General features: G+C 31.3%; 1 protein-coding gene across 1 annotated transcript; it reads left to right on the top strand.

The window, feature by feature from the left end:
• Positions 1–4,215: 4,215 nt before the first annotated feature.
• Positions 4,216–9,036, top strand: LOC107925604 (proline-rich receptor-like protein kinase PERK13). Its single transcript, XM_016856319.2, has 8 exons — positions 4,216–4,551; positions 4,663–4,760; positions 4,850–5,469; positions 5,562–5,722; positions 5,813–5,877; positions 6,021–6,153; positions 6,254–6,400; positions 8,941–9,036. Exons 1-8 carry the CDS (start codon positions 4,216–4,218, stop codon positions 9,034–9,036), a joined length of 1,656 nt encoding a protein of 551 aa, XP_016711808.1.
• The last annotated feature ends 8,905 nt before the right edge of the window (positions 9,037–17,941 follow it).

The following is a 17,941-nucleotide window of genomic DNA, read 5'->3' as shown; positions in this document are numbered from 1 at the left end:
TTTATATAAAAATAAATTTTAAAAAATAATACATCAAATACACTAAAAATATTAAAATAAATGTTTCCTAATAAATTAAAAATAATAAAAAAACAGTATAGGTATGTGATTTAGGCTGGGCAGAGCCTAAGTTAAAAAAATTCTACCCGAAGCTCGATGTAACAACCCAATTTTTCAGTGGTGTCGCAAAAGGTGGTTTTGAAAACTTCATTTCTGTAAGCCGAGTCCATAAATATTAATATTTAATATTTACGAGGTTATTGTAGAAATATATTAAAGTTTGGTCTAGTAATTTTGTCGAATTGATAGTTAATTCAGATACAAAGACTAAATTGTAAAAGTCTTATCGCTATAAATTTTTAAATAGGTAAGGGATGAAAATGGAAATTAGAGTTTTTTTTTTTGGTAGAGCATTTTAGTTCTTCAAATGGTGGCACATAATATTAAAATCCAGTAACTTAGATAAATGTAATTAACTTTTAATTGATTAAGGTTTAATTAAATAACTATTATTAATTAAACTTTAATTAAAAGTATATAAGTTACAATAATAAAGATTTTTTCACCCTTGCCGTGAGAAAGAAAATAAAACTTGAGAAAAATTGCGAGCTATTTGGTCTCTCAATTATAAGTTAATTTCAAGCATTCTTTTTGTAATTTTTATGCTTTTGAGGTCATGAGAGTTTGATTTAGTTAGCCCATGTATTAATTTGTAAAACTGTTAAAGTTTTTGAAAATTTTCATTGATCGTTTCTTGAAGAAATTGATGTTAAATTGTTAGATTCTAAACTTAGATGTGTAAATTTTAATTGTTAGTTTTGTTAAAAAGGACTAAAGTGAATAAATTGCAGCATTGATGCAAAATTTTTGTAATTATAGATAGTAGAGGGTCAAAATTGGTAAAAAAGGACTAAAGTGTATAAATTGTAACAAGGATGTAATTGATATCAGTTTTGAAATCGAAGCTCAAAATTGGAAGATATTGCTATTTCAGTTTTAGAGCCTAAATTGAATAAAATGAAAAACTTAAGGGACATTCAAAAAATGAAATTGAACCATTACATGCATATAATAGAATCTTTAACAGTGTTTTATATTTATAAATTAAATTAGATAATTGTATACATTAGAAATTGAACCAAACTGAAGATAATCGAAGAAAAGCAAAAATTGTTTATTAGTCTTTAAAGTCTCGTTTATTGTTGTTTGCCAAGTAAGTTCATATAGAACTTACTAAATTATTTGTTGAATTGTATTTGTTTCAATTTTATGTTTATATTTAAGTGAAAATGTGGAAATTGGCATGTTTTGCAATTTATGGATTGAATTGTAAAACGTGAAAATGTTGGCTATACAAAAGGGTACAAGGTAACGATACGAATGTTACATGTTTACGGAATTTGTTGGACATATGTATTCCAATATAAGGCTTGAAATGATATGATTATAATAATGATGCCCATGTGAACTTAGTAAAAGTTTATAATATGTATGACATGTCATTAGGGTTAAATACGAAATTGATCAGGGATTTACATGATGATATGAGATCCAACATTTGTTGCGGATTCTTAGTTACATGTATCGTTGGTTTAGCTTGGATTGGTAACCTCGATACGATGTTAGCTTGTGTAAGCAAATTTATAAAATGTCAACTTGTGTGAGAAGATTCATAAGTGTCAGCTTGTATGAGCAACCCTGACCACTGCCAGCTTGTGTGAGCAAAATAGTATTGTATATCCGAGTTCAATTTACTATAGTTCTCTCGAGCAAAAACTTAACCTAATGAAATGGGAAACATTGAAATGGTTTAGATACAAATTGAATCATATATGTTTCTAATGTGAGTTGTTATTATATATGATCATTATTACAAGTTTATTTTATAAAAGTTTACTACCCAATTGATTGTATATGATGTAATGCATTAGCTATCTCAACATATACCAAAGAATGCCAAATTGAATTATTATCGTGTTATATATTTAGTTTATTGAATTGTCAAGGTAAGTTAAGTAAATTTCATATGAACTTACGGAGCATTCATTATACTTACCCCATTGCTTTTCCTTCTCTTGTAGATTTCACATTGCGGAATATGTCAAACAGATCATTCAAAGCTCACACTATCCCATTTTTGAATAGATAGCTTTTCAATCATTTAAAGTTTGGAATTGTGACATGTACATAGGTATTATATATTTGTTAAGCTTTGAATGTTAATCGTGGTTTGAAACCTAACTAATGCTTGATCTTGGCAATGTTAATGCTTAATTGAAATGGTTGGTTTTGGTAAATGTGTTTGAGTTATGTTTAGTGATTTAAAATAGCATGTTTGAATGATATGAAATTGAATAAGTTGAAATGGTATAAATTATGATAAATGGAACTTTTATTGCATTGTTCATATGGGATGGTTTGTTTTGACAAGTTTTTGGTATGGTATGGTCAAGTTGAAATTGAGTGTTTGAACTTGTTAGGTAGAAGTCTTTTGATATAGGAATTTAGTGGATTGCCTGTGATGCCGCGACTTCACAACCTGAATGTCGTGACATTGACTCTGTTTTATTTTGGAAGTTTTGCAATATGGTCCTCAGTCAAGGAAGCTTGTATTTGATCTTCAATGTCACGACACCAAACTCTAAAAGTCGTGACATTGACCTTAAATGTTTCAAAAACTTCACAGATTAACTCTTATTTGATTTAAGGATGGTATTGGGCTTTCGTAAGCTCGTTAAGACCTGAGAATGAATGAATATTTTACTTATCATTTATAATGCATGTATTTACTGGTATAAGGAATCAAATTAAATGTTATATGATTGTGGTTGCTCCGGCAACAAGTGTAGCATTCCGTAGGTCGGACTTAGCGATCAAGTCGGGCGAGGGGTGTACACCCGACCCATTTAAAAAACGGGCCTTATTTTTTGTCCAAACTCATTTTTCGAGTCCATATTTTTACTTAAATCCTCTCAGTTTTGGAAATAGTACAATACCAAATTGAATATTAAGTTTAGCTATTTCTAAAATTTAATGCGACAAACATATTATCACGTGTGAAATACCATGTCAATTTATTGTTTCCAAAATTGGATATTAAGTTTAGTAAGTTTAACTATTTCCAAAATTTAATGTGACAAACATATTATCATATGTGAAATACCACGTCAACTTATTATTTCCACATATTAGTCATAAAAAATCAATCAACGGATTTAACATTTATCATTTTTATCAAGAATGAAATTTCAAATTCGGAAAGTATAAAAACTAAGAATGATCCAATTGGAAAACATAAACTAAATCTGTAACTTTACAAATAGTACAAGACTAATATCAAATTTTATCAAAACACACTTAACTACTACCATTTGAATTATGATTGGAATCTCAAAATTCGAAAAAGGCATATAACTTATTTGGCTCTCCAACTTTACAAAAAAATCATTTTAGCTCTCCATTTATTTTTTTCTCTTTTAGCCCTTAAATTTGTATTATTTATGAAATCACCCCAAAATAGATTAAAAAGTTAACAATTGTTAACTTTATTGATGTGGCATCCACATGGCAGTCCATATGTATACCACGTTAACAATTAATTAATTTTTTCAAATTTAAAAAATACTTTTAATAATTTTTAATTTTTATGATTTTTAAAATTTCTTAAAATTTAATAAATTAATTAATTGCTAATGTTACTTTCATGTGACAATTCACGTATATGTAACGTATCTAATAGTGCAAGTTTAAGGGATTAAAATTAAATGAGAGCTAAAATATATATTTTTTTAAGTTAGAGGTAAAATAAATAAAAAATATCAAGACTAAAGTAGACGAAACTAAAGCCTTGTTTCATCCTCCTTCCCTATTTTCAATGCTTCAAACACTTTCCCCCGAACTGTCCTTATTGCAAATTCCACGCTGGGAACAACTTCGAGGGAACTGAATTAACGTCTTCAAAAAACGTCAAATTCTACGGAAGTCGGTCAAAACGCGATGCGGTGTATAGCCAAAGGAATAAACAAGGTTACCGGACATTCCCAGAGTGTGAACGGCATCGTTAATAACAAGGAACAAGAATAACTATGTAGACATACAATAGAAAGCAAAGCAGCCATTGAAAATTCAAAATAAATGCAACACAACAGGTTTTTTTTATTAGCATGTTTAGGATATAACGTGTAAGGATATACTCTCGGGCCACCTTGTTAAACAATGACGACTAGAAAAAGGAGGGAGAGTGTACAAAGATTGATTGTTGTTTTAGAAGGAGAAAAAGTCACCGCCGCCGACAAGACAGGCATCGTACCACTGGAGAAGGCTTCGACGTACATGAGCAATAATACGGTGGATGAGATTTTAGTTCTCACCCTTCTCTCCGTCGATTGTTCCGGACCATCTTCCAGCAAAGGTTTTCGTGGAGATCATAGGTGCAATCATACATGTGAAGACGATCCCCGCGTCAGGTTCCTTCGTGATCAAGTCAGCCAAAAAAAGGAGGATTATAGGCGAATTTTGAGACCCTTCTATGAGAGATGCAAAAGCAATGGAGTAAGTCTTGTTCTAGCTGTTTCTTGGTGTCTACTTAAAAACTTGAACACAAGTCCTTTGTCACGGTTCAGTCGATTAATTGTATAAGCGAATTTAATGTCTGTATTACAGGTGAAGTTTATGGTAAAAGTTGCTGCAGGCTACCAACCAAACGATATCATAACAGAAGAGGCCAACAATGTTGGTGCTACTTGGATTGTTATTGATAGGTTAGTTTTCTCCAATTTCTCTTGTATATTAGCTAAGTTGGAGATTATACACTGAAGTGTCAAATGTTTCATCCACTTTATTCTTGCAGTTGTTTTACCAAACATTTAACTTTCCGGTTGAGTGGTACCGAATGTAATGTATCATTGGTGAGTGATGAGGATAGAGCCTTTGTTGATGATCATTGGATTGCAGAGGATGAGTCATCAGAATGTTCTACGCTGATGGAAGTAATACATAATCCCAAGTCTCCAAAGCTGATAAAGGGATCAACATCGAAAGAGAAGCTGGTCATTTGGCCAAGCACCGGTAAGGAAATGAAGCCAGAGCCACTTAAAGGAAACGAAGCCGGTCATAATCTTCCTTGTAGTAACTTCAGCTCAAGAGTTTCCGCGGCTGATTTTACAGTAAAAAGGCCGCAGGAGCTAAGTTGGGAAGAGATTACACAAATAACAAAAAGGTTTTCAACAAGGACTAGGAATGAACATGAGAAAAATTATAGCACCTATATTGGATACTTTGACCATCAATCTGTATTTGTAAAGTGGTTTGTTCCACACTCTGGATGCATTCTTGAAGCAGAAATGAAAGCAGCCTTGTTTATGAACCATAAGAACATAACTGTTATTACGGGTTTCCATCAGAGCGAAAACGGAACAATTTTGATCTTTCCTCTCCTACAAGGAATGTCATTAGATAGATACATTTGGGGTTAGTGTACTCCTCCTATATGTATAACCCTTCCTTTTTAAATGTTCACTATGAACATTTTATTTTTGCTAAAGGCTTCATTCCTTTTACAGGCTCGGAAAGAAAGAAGTTGAAATTTCAAGCCAGACTGAATATTGCCATAGCTATAGCCCAAGGCGTTCGATACATGCACGAAGAATGTCCACAATGGCCTGTTGTCCATGGCGACTTGCAGCCCCAAAACATTTTTCTAAGACTTGATTTGCAGCCTATGGTGAAATGCCTTAAAACCAAAATCTCTTATGCAGGGTATATCATCTTCTTATCCTCTGATCTTGATGTTTCTTTTCCTTAACTTTGTTAGATTTCGGGTTTCGGAAAAGCTACATGGCTTCACAATGAACAACTATCCTTTAACTCCAAGAATGGGTATGCAAGAATCACTCTGTATTCTGATATATATATATATATACACACACACTCATTCACACACACACCTCTTCATCATTAGGGCAACTTGCTTTATTTGTTTTCTTGGGCAATAATCTAAAATCAACTTTTGTTGATGGAAGGTTCCTCAAGGATCCTTTAGGTCACGAAACAACAGAACTAGTGAAATGCGATGTCCTATCGTTCGGGATTCTGCTATTGAGACTGTTTTGCCGAACATCGGCACCTGAGGATGACAAAAGTTTAGTTGAGTGGGTTAGTGGTCAATTCTTTGTTTATTGTTCGAGTTCGATACTAGCTCTTTCAGACTTATAAATTCCAATAACATATACGGTACATCATTCGGGAATGACAGGCTCGGCCTTTGATGCTACAAAGAAAATTCTATGAGCTATTAGAAGAAGACTCAGAGTGGTCAGACCTACATGGAATTTATAGAGTCATGACTGCTGCAACTGCATGTACAAGGACCAAGCCGGTTTCTCGACCCTATATGTGTCAGGTATTTATATTCTACACAATGAGAACCCTTCCTTGAATTACAGCTCTGACTTATAATTGACCCTTTGTTTTGTTTAAAACACCAAATCAAACAGGTAATCAGCATTCTTAAAGGAGAGAATTTTTGTTACATGCAAACATCTCCATCAGACAGCAGTATATAAGGAGGGAACCATGAACTCTTCAAAGGAAAAGGCAACCATTAGCAAGGATAGAATCACAGCAGTCAGAACTTGCTGTAACATTGACACAAGGGAAGAAGAAGAATTAGAACAAAATTTTTTTTTTTAAAAAAAGGGTTTTTTGGCCTATATGAGACATATAGAACCAAAGGTGAGTGATGGCATCTTCTAGTTTTAGCAACTCTTGAGTTGCAGACAATTGTAAGTGATTGAATGGATATTTACATCATTATCATCTTTGTAAACTTGTTACTTCGTTCATATAGTACAGAAAGCAAAATTCTTAATTTCAACAAAGTTTCTTATCAAATTACTGAGTTAACTGCATTGGTTATAAAGACAACTTACTGTTCTTTGAAGCTAGCAAATGAAAGGAATGCCTGAATAGAACCATTATTATTTTCTGTATATGCTTGACTTAATGGTTATCTATACACATATATAAAAAGAAAGGTCCAAAGGACCTTCCTTGTGATGAACGTGGCTCTCTCATACATTCTCCATTTCTTTTCTTTTTTTCATTCTAAAATATTGTTAAATTTCATCTTGGTCCCTCTAATATGCTGAAATTTGAAATTAATCTATACATTTTAATTTTTAACATAATTTGTTCAGTATATTTTATAATATTATTAATTAGTTCAAATAATTAATATATTTAACTTTTCGGTTAAAATATTAGGTGGATATATATAATTTGAATACTTTAAGAGTCTTAAAGATAGACGCATAACTTCCTATTTCTTTTAGATTGTCAGTTCTTACCTTTCTATGGCAGTTTTAGAAAAATAGTTAAATTTTAATTTTAATCTCTCTATTATGCTTAAATTTGATATTTAATTGCTACACTTTAATTTCTATTGTAATTTGATCCATGTAGTTTTATAATATTATTAGTTAATCTAAATAGTTAACATCATTATTTTTTCAATTAAAACAATCTAGTTGTAACATTTTCAATAGAAGGATTTTAATAGTAGTAACAGTTGAACCTAAATTTTTAAATTAAAAAAGTAAATGTTTTAAATTTTTAAAAATAAAAATAGGATTTGAGTATATTTTAGCTTTCAAATTTACCCTTAATTTAATACAAATAAATAATCTACCAAATGCAAAACCTAAGAATAACATTAATGTACATAAATGAACAATACTTAATTTGCATAGTATTATTTTTTATCATATAATTTTAATTATATTATAATTATTTATTGTATGATTATAGACTTTTAATATAAATTTATTAAAACAATTGTAATGACTGAATTTATTTTTTACTAATTAGAAGTTTTGATTAAAGAAATTTTTTTTAATGATTTAATGATAAAATGATTAGATAGATTATTTTAGGTTAAATTATTATTATGATCCCTCATTATGTTTAAATTTAAGATTTAGCATTTGATGCTTATTTGTTTCTTAAAAATACACATTTCAACTTATTATGAATTTATTATACTAAAAACTTTTTTGTTGGAAAAATATTTTTTATAGAAAAAATTCACTTCAATATTTTAACTAAAATAGTTGAGGATATTAATCATTTAAACGTGGTTGTAAAAGTAAATAATTAAATTATTCTAATGTTAACATAGTAAAAATATAAAATATAAAATTTTATTTTATTTTATTTTATAATCACTAAAAAAACAGGGCCACATTTTCTTAGAACAATCTTTTTGAATAAATATAAAAATAGTACAATAATACAATAAATTAATATATGTATCAATGATTGTATTTAGAACTTTAATCCTTTTTGTTAGAGTTTGTATAATTTGAATCCCGTTACTTTTTGCAGAAATAAATATAGTGTCAAAATAAGGGGATCTGTGACGGGCTTTAGACTCGGGCCACAACTGGGGACGCGGTACAAACCATACCGCACAAGTTGAGTGTGTATAGAACTACACTTCTACTATTTGACTTTGATTGGAATAGGGGTTTTCAACTCTTAAATAGATGTAGTTGAAACTCCTCTGATTTGGTTTTTAACATTCTTGAATTTCTTCTTCTCTGCCCGTGATTTTTTTTCCGAAAGGGTTTTCACGTAAAATCGATATATATTTTTTTTATTACTTTGCGATCGTTCTACTGTTATTATCGACGTTTATTATAACATTTTTAATAATTATTTTGGTAGAAATGAAATAAAATGCATATTAAGATTTAATAGTTATATTCTGGTAAACACGTTACCTTATATTAGGCCCAAATCCACAATGTTAATGCAAAGCACATTGATAATTGTAAACCACTTATGTTGGCTTTCATGTTTTAGATTTTTCTTTTCTAAAATAAATGCGTGTTGTTGCATCATTTTTCAAGCAAAAATTGTGTACAAATACACTTGCTATAGGTGTTCCAAAGTTCCAGCGGAAAACTATTGGACGCCGTTGTCAGCCACAGAGGGGTAGCCGGAACAGCCTGGAGCCTTGGCCCCTTGGTCAAATAGTAAAATTGTTATATAAAACCCTCTATTAAACATTTTAAACCTTTAGTTATATAAAAAAAATTAATTTTATCCTCTCTAAAAAATAAATAATTTAACTTAAGTATTTTTACTACAATATATTTATTTTTGACTTCTTGAAATTTTATAATTTTATTTTAATCCCTAAAAATACTTGGTTTCATCCCCGATCAACCAATAGTATTTATAAATCTATCCAAAATAAGTTAAGATTTATTAAATGAATTAATGTTTACCAGATGAAATAATAAAGAGTTTAATAGTTTTTTAAATTGATTAAAAATTTTCATTTAAAAATTCAATTTGACTCGACTATAAATTTAATTAATATTAATTTAATATCAGTAATTTCAAACCAAGGAAAAATAAGGTACCATATGCCCCGCTAATTCTAGGGATCTATCCAATTTCCTAAGGTTGAGAAAAAAAAAAGGGTAAACTGTAAAAATAATCACTTTTGTTTGCTTCATATTTCATTTTAGTTATTTATGTTTAAAATGTTATATTTTAGTTACTTATGTTATCGTTTTGTTACGAAGTGTTCACTCTACCGTTAAGCTCCGTTACCTCCCTAACGGTGGTCCTAGTGGCAGTTATTTAGGTTATCGTTTTGTTACAAAGTGGTCACTCTACCGTTAAACTCCGTTATCTCCCTAATGATAGTCTTACGTGGTAGTCCAAATGGGTTATGCCAACTTGAATGTCCCGTTGCTGAGATGAAAATAAGTTTTTAATTAAATAAATTTAATTTGGACTTCCAAGTTGGCATTTAAAACTCAATTGGACTGCCATGTAGGACCACCGTTAGGGAGGTAACAGAGCTTAACGCTAGAGTGACCACTCCGTAAGAAAACGATAACGTAAGTGACTAAAACGTAACATTTCAAACATAAGTAACTAAAATGTAACCTAAGTCAAATAAAAATGACTATTTTTAGGTTTATCAAAAAAAATTCTCTTTTTAAGACATTTTATTCTTAATCCAAACTTCAATTATGAGTGAAATGAAATCGATTTGACAATTTTAAATATAAAAGGAAAATACACAAACGAGGATTGTCTTATATATCTAGAATCAATGTACAAAAGGATTCCAAGTATATGAATAATCTATTGGGTATGTTTATCATGTGGGACTTTAGCCATGATATTCTAAGCATACTAATGGCAATGGTTAACATTTGATGACGTCACGACTCTTTAGGTTCCCATGCGTTTGGCACATGGACGAGATGCAGGAACTTTGCAATTAGATTAAAAAAATACACCATCTTTTTTTCCCTTTCACATTTTCAGTCTCAGTTTGAAAGTTTAGAGAAAAGAAAAGCACACTACCCGAAGATAAAGATTGAAAAATATAGTAATGAGATTAAATTACCTTTTTATTATTAAACGATTTACTTTAATCTTTTATATTAAAAGAATAAATAAGGTTGATTTTTAGTAAAATAGATATATATTATTTGCAATTCAATTTCAAAAGAAAATCTATTTGTGAAACAATAAAATCTTTAGAAATATCAATCCTATTAAATAGTAAATATTTTTTTAAAAACAATAAATATGTTAAACTTTAATCTTATTTAATTTCTTTTAGTAATATTGTAATTAAATTAGTTCATTTAATAATAACCTTTTTTAGTTGATAAAAGGAGGGCCAAAGCCCTAAACAAAGTCATCTAGCAACAAGTCTCAAAAAACTACCCGAACAACATCTACAAGCAACAACGACCAAACACTGTAGGAGGCATATCAAAAACAATAATTTTTCATCCATACAAGAGTGTAGTTTGGCTAGCCACTCGACCACATTATTCTTCTGTCTTGGCACATAGTTTAGTGAAGGCAACCAAGCTTGCCCTTTCCTTTTATTTCTTGAACTAGGCAAAAAAACGAATGCAGTGCAAAACACCGTGATTAATCATGTCCACAGATGTAAAAGAGTTTGACTCAATGTATATCTTACGAATACCTTTACTCCAAGCCAAATCGATACAATGAATCAATCCCCAAAGCTCTGCTTGATCAATGCTACAATTCACAAGAGTAACCGAGAATCCAATACACCAATTCCCTAAACTATCTCATCTTACACCGCTAGCACTTACGAAATTCTGGTATGGTTTCCGACTACCATCAGTGTTAAGTTTGTACCAGTCAGCCTTTGGATTTTACCAACATAATAACACTTCATGCTTCAGTTTCGCTATATCTCAAACTCCCAGCAAATAAGAGAATTCATTAAGAAGGCACCAAGCTTCTCCATCTTACAATTCAATAGCTCGCGTATATGAATTTGCATATATATATGTGTGTATGACAGTTCACTGATACAAAGGAATGAGATTGAAGATATAAATGCAAGTGTCTTGATGAACTTAGTAAAAGACTCATACACATGGTCAGAGGTTATTTCCTGATGATTCCAAGATCCAGCATTTGTTGCGGACTAGAAGATACATGTGACACAGATTTAGCCTAGACTAGTAATCTGATGTCGCTTTAAAGGTTTAACCTAGACCGGTAACCTTACATGTATATACAGCCCTGACCAGGCTATTATTGTATTGATAAAGGTCTAGCCCAGACGGGTAACCTAACACCTCTGTACATGGTTAGCTCGAACAAGCCTTTGATGTGAAATGTACCTATGTTATGAGTTCTTTTACAATAGACTTATCAGGATGATTCAAGTTGACATTTCGTTAATCTTATATTCATGATTCAATTTTAAGAATTCAAGAAGACTATCTTTCACAAGATTTAGTATGTCTATTATCCAAGAGTCCATCAAAGATTAGCGTTAAGTCAAGAATCAGCAATGACTATCCGCCAAACAAGAATTTAGTAGTGAATCCTTCAAATAAGAGTCTTATAGCAGCTATAGGTTAAGATTGAATTCACAAGTAACAACCTGCCTATATGAATATATGATGATAATTTCGCACATAAAGGTCCGCCAGTATGTGTTAGCCAAGCTCAAGACCACATATATAAGATTTTATGTGTATATCTGCATGTTAAAGCTTGCCACGTATGAATCCCCATGCATAAGTTCTCTGAGGTCAATCCGTCATTGGTATAAATCACTAAGTCATATTGCATACATTTTGTTGGCAAATAAGCTAATGATTCATTTTGTAAGGAACCGGAACGAATGGGTAAGCAAAGTTATTCTGCATTGTAGCTTATAGCATGAGTGATTGAAATGAAGGATTATAGCAGTGCTGAAAGTTTACAGATTATTAACTTGAGCCAATGCAATGGGGAAAATAATAGTACACCAAGAAGATATGCAAACTATAATGGTGTAAATGATGCTAGACAGGAGATCAAACCCATGAGATTCTAACTTATAGTTTCATGAAGGTATGAAATATTAGAAACTCACTAAGTTTTGTTGTGCTTACTTAGTTTTGTTTTGTCTTCTAGGTATAACAGTTTATATGAAGACTAAAGAGGGATCAAGCCAAAATTCTCTCAAGTTCAAACAAACATGTGTTTTTATTTGTAAATGCATATAGCAGGGTGACCTAGAGGTCGAGCCTTAAGCTCTAAATTTTTCATAGCAGCGTATGAATTTGGTATAATTATGTTATGATGAGTAATTGTTCAAATGTTGAAAGGTCATTTTTGTTAAAATGTTCATAAATTCAAATTTTAATAACTTAAACTAGGAATTTGTAACTATAGCGTTTTATTTTGGTAGATCAGTTAGTTACAAATTTGATAAGAGGGTTTCAGGTCATTTTCAACAATAATTTAAGTATATATTTTTTAAAATTCTTAGTTGGTTGTCTTAGTCCAGTTAGTACGATGTGACTCTTTGTATTCAAACTCGTCAATCGGGTCGGGTATAGGGTGTTACAAATCTATCTTATTCATGAGGGACCACATGGCCTAACTGAATTGGCCTATTGCTTGGAAAGATTGAAAACCCATCTACAAAGCTTGGTAAACATGGAAAGTAATGTTAGAACATTTGCAATCTTTGAAGATCCGTAATCTTAGAAGATTTGATTTGTAATCTTAAGATATTTGATTTGTAGATTGCCTTTAATTTTGGCTATTGATATATTTTAATCTGTACTGTTGGATCTATAAATAGAGACCTCTCCCCTAATTTCTAATCACTTCATTCTTAAGTGATAGAATTCTTTGAGAGCATTCATTCAAACTCTTTATGCTTTTACTTTTTCGTGGCTTTTCTGTTCTTTCGAGATCTTTTCTCTTTTGAGTTGCTTCCACTTTACTTCAGTGCCTTAGATAATTTCTAAGAGAATTCTCAATTTCAAGAGTTAGGCTGACTTAGGCAGATTTGAATTGAAGAAATTGCCTAAGGCCGCACGAATTACGAGAATCAGAGTAAAAGTTTTGAAGGTACTGTTTGAGATATTGAAATATGTTGCTGATCAAGTTAAACCAATGGAGACTCGTGAAAGGGCCAAGAAAACAAGCCAATCGAAGAACATGTTGTCAACTTTAGAAGGCGGGTGGTCACTCTCAAGGAATCCATGAGGGGGTGTAAGAGAGACACTCGAGGAAGTCGAGGGAAGACTCACTAATGGGTTGGAATCATTAAGGAGTAACTTAAGGACTATGTATTGGAATCTCTTGGTTCCATTAAAAACAAGCTTATGGGAAGGGATGATACTCTTGAAGATATGGCGATGACCTTGAAGGAAGAGATTGCGGAGCTCAAGGGTGAGCTCGCAATCTACAAGGTCGTTCTAGGTAATGGGGTGTTTATTGCAGCATCCAAACCCAACGTGGATGTCCTCAAGCCGAAAGAATTCAAGAAGACGAGGTTTGTAAGAGACATGGACAACTTCTTGTGAGGAATTAAGCAATACTTTCGTGCCAAAGGCATCATAGATGATGCTACTAAGGTACAAACTATTGCCATGTATATCACTTATGTCACTTTCTTATGATGGCGTTGTAAGTCCACGGATGATAAATATGGTGGAGCCGCAATTGGGACTTGGGAGGAGTTCCAAAAGAAATTAAATGCACATTTTCACTCGGAGTATGCTGAGGATGAGGCTTGGGCAAATTTGCGTCGACTTATGCAGTAAGGCACAGTTAGGAAGTATGTGCAGGAGTTTGGTGAATTGATGCTCTAGATTTCTGATATGGGCAAGAAAGAGGCATTCTTCTCCTTTATGGATAGACTGAAGCCATGGGTGAAACAAGAGTTGCAACGTTGAAGAGTTCAAAAGCTTACCAAAGCCATAACCGTAACAAAATCTTAATTGGGCTTGTTTTAAAGAAAGACAAGCTTGAGTCTTCCAAGCCCAAATTCAAATCAAAGGGTAATGTTGGGGGATACAAAGACGAGTAAGCGAAGAATAGATATGGTAATACTTAAACTTTTCATAAATCCAAGTCCAAAAAGCCATGGGAAAAGAAGAAGAGAGGGCCATTAACCCACTTCCTTTGTGATGGCCCATATATGGTAAAGGACTATCTAAAAAAGTCTACAGTTTCTGCCATCGAGGGGGATGATGAGTCAGACAAAGTGATGAAAAATCTTAGTTTGATATTGGGCGGTGTCAAAACAAAAAAAGGTCGAGGGCTGATGTCTGTAGGCATTACTGTGGCTGATAGAAGATTGAATGCGCTTGCTGATACAGGTGTAACAACCCAATTTTCAGTTGTGTCAGAAATGATGGTTTCATAACTATTGTTCGAGTCCGTATTAATATTTAATATTTACGAGGTTAATATAGAAATATATATAAGTTTGGTCTAGTAATTTAGACAAATTGATAGTTAATTAAGGTACAATGACTAAATTGTTAAAGCTTATTGCTATAGATTTTTAATTAGCCAAAAGATCAAATAAGTAATTAGACCATCTTTAAATGGTCAAACAGTGGTGGATGAGTTAAAATCCACTAATTTTTGTCTAATTAAGCTTAATTTTTTGTTAATTAAGTTTTAATTAATTAAATTTGATTAATTAAGTTTAAGTATAAATATATAAGCCCAAAAATGAAAATAAATCATTTGGTCATAGTGAACATGTTGAGTTGTGAAATATTTACAAAGGGAAAAATCATCAAAATTTTGCTAGAGGTAAAATAGGGATGAGAAAATTATTTTATATATAAATATTAATGTTTATTTTGGAAAATAGAAAATTGAATAGGGTTAGATCACAGTATAGAGTACTAAGTCAAAATGTCCAAAAAGTACTCATAATTGGACCCAATGTAAGAATGACCCAAAAATCCCTCATGGACATGAAGGGGCAAGCAACCCTAGAAGGAATACTAGGGTATGCCATCTACCCTATTCCTATTCTAAGTAGGATGTTGTTTTTTCTATTTAAAATAAGTCACTACACCTCAATAAGGGTTCTACCTTATCTTCCTATAAATATATGGCATCGATAGAACAATTAACACAACTTTGAGAGATTTTTATTTTGTTGAAAAATAGAGAGAATTTATTCTAAAATTTTACATATATTTTTCTAGAATAACAATTCTTCCAGTTTCTAAAAAGAAGAGAGAATTTTTGTTTTCACCCTAAAAGGAGAGAACACTTTTTCTTGTTCTGTGTTTCAATCCAATCCAATTTGTTCAAGCCCACACTCGAAGAAGTTTGTGGTACAAGAATAGCGAAGAAGATCATTTGGTTGAAAGTCGGGAACAACGAACGCCTGTTAAGCCAAAAACACAAGTACGGCTTTGGTTAAGGTTTATTGCTATAAATATCACAAATCGGTTTGGTTTTCAAAATTTTACTTTTTTTGTTACACAAGAAAACCATTATCAAACTGAGATTTTTCCACTACAACCCTGATCACTGTCAACTTGTGTGAGCAAAATAGAATCATGTATTCGAGTTCAATTTACTACAGTTCTCTCAAGTGAAATCTTAACCTAATGAAATAGGAAATATTGAAATGGTTTAATTATTAATTGAATCATATATGTTTCTAATGTGAGTTGTTATATATACGATCATTGTTACAAGTTCATTTTATGAAATTTTACTAACCGATTGGTTGTACATGATGTTATGCATTAGTTATCTCAACATATACCAAAGAATGCCAAATTGACTTGTTATCATGTTAAATGTTTAGTTTATTGGTTGCCAAGGTAAGTTTAGTAAATTTCATATGAACTTACTAAGCATTCATTATGCTTACCCCTATTGTTTTCCTTTTCCTTGTAGATTTCACCTTACGGAACACATCAAGCAAATCGTTTGAAGTTCACACTATCCTATTTCTGAATAGATAGCTTTTAATCATTTTAAATTCAAATTTTTGGCATGTACATAGGTGTTTTACAAATGCTACCTTTGAATGTTGTATATAGTATAAACTTACCTAATGCATGATTTTGGTAATGTTAATGCCTTGTTGAAATGGTATGATTTAATAAATGATTTGAAATGAGTATGTGGTAATTGAATTAGCATATTTGGATATGAATTGGTAATGAAAAGTTGGTATTTGGATGATTGATTGATATACTTATTTGTGAACTAGTTGTTGGATTTGCATATGGTTTAAAATGTATGAATCAGCATTTGGGATGCCTAGATGAATGGTTGTATTTTGATTAGGATGTTAAGACACGTAGGGCACATAAATTAACATGTTTTGGAATGGTTTGGTATTGGCAAACTATACTTGTTTCGATAGTTGATTGAAATGCATGCCATGGAAATGAAATACCTAAGCTTAATTAGTGAGTTTGATTTGAATATCTTGTAAGGAAGTTAAGTTAAATGTTTAAGCTTATTTGGCATGAAATCGAACATGTTTTGGATCTTTTGTATTTGGTGTTTGGTGTATGTAATGTTAGGTATGGTTGGGATCATCGAAATTGTAACATCTTCGTTATGCATCAGAGTTAGGAGTAGTGCTACGTTGGGTTAGGAATATTAGAGAATTTGGAAACAGATAAAATAGGAATTTTCTAATGTTAGTGTAGAAAATAATTATACTCGACAGGGAATTAAAAATACTTTTGAGACAAGAATATTAATTCAGAATGTTGACTTAGTTGTAAGAGAATGGAAAGTATTTGGGCTAAATATGTTAAATGGTAATTGGTGGGCTAAATTGGTAATTATCATTTTGTGATTAAAATAATAGGATATTTTTCTAGAATGGTATAGAAAAAAGATCATCCCATTATCATTTTCAAGCCATGCCATTTTCATATTTCACCTATTTCAACTTTTAATTTTATTACAACTATGTCCTTCCACCATTTTTAAGCATTTCCAAGCTCAATTTCTTCAATTTCTTTCATAATTTATTAGTAAAATCAATAGAGAATCCTATTAGCCTCTTTAATTTCATGAAAAAAAGAATCAACGGTTATCTTAGAGGTGAGAGAAAATAAGAATTATGCTTTGATTTCAAGTGATTAAGGTAAGGATAATAGGTTTTTACATGAAATTCATGTTAGTTTCATTGAAATAGCATAGACATGTTAATTTATTATGATTTTGATAAGTAGATGTTATATGTTTTGATATGTAAATGAAGAAAAAAGGAAGAAAAGTGATTGAGTGATTGAATAAAAAGGAAAAGAAGTTGCCAAAAAGTAGTAGAAGAAGAAGAAGAAGAAAATGTTTCAGTCAAGCTCTAATTGTAAGTACTCAAGAATTATTCTCTAATTAATTTTAGTTTAGGTATAAATCATGTTAAATTAATTGTTTCTATTGTGAATATGTTGTTGTTATGTATGAACTTTAGTAGTGAAAAGTGATAAGTTTGATTTAAATTTTAATTGTGTTATGAAATTGATTTAGTGTATTAAAGTAGTAAAAAATGATTAAATTGTAAATTTAGCAAAATAAGTCATGTGGATTTTGATTGTTGAAATGAAAAGGTAATTGACTTATGACGAAG

Source organism: Gossypium hirsutum, chromosome A12 (assembly GCF_007990345.1).
Source record: "Gossypium hirsutum isolate 1008001.06 chromosome A12, Gossypium_hirsutum_v2.1, whole genome shotgun sequence".
Classification (NCBI taxonomy): Eukaryota; Viridiplantae; Streptophyta; class Magnoliopsida; order Malvales; family Malvaceae; genus Gossypium; species Gossypium hirsutum.
Note: the sequence above shows the minus strand (reverse complement) of the source record. Positions and strands in the feature narration are given on the sequence as shown.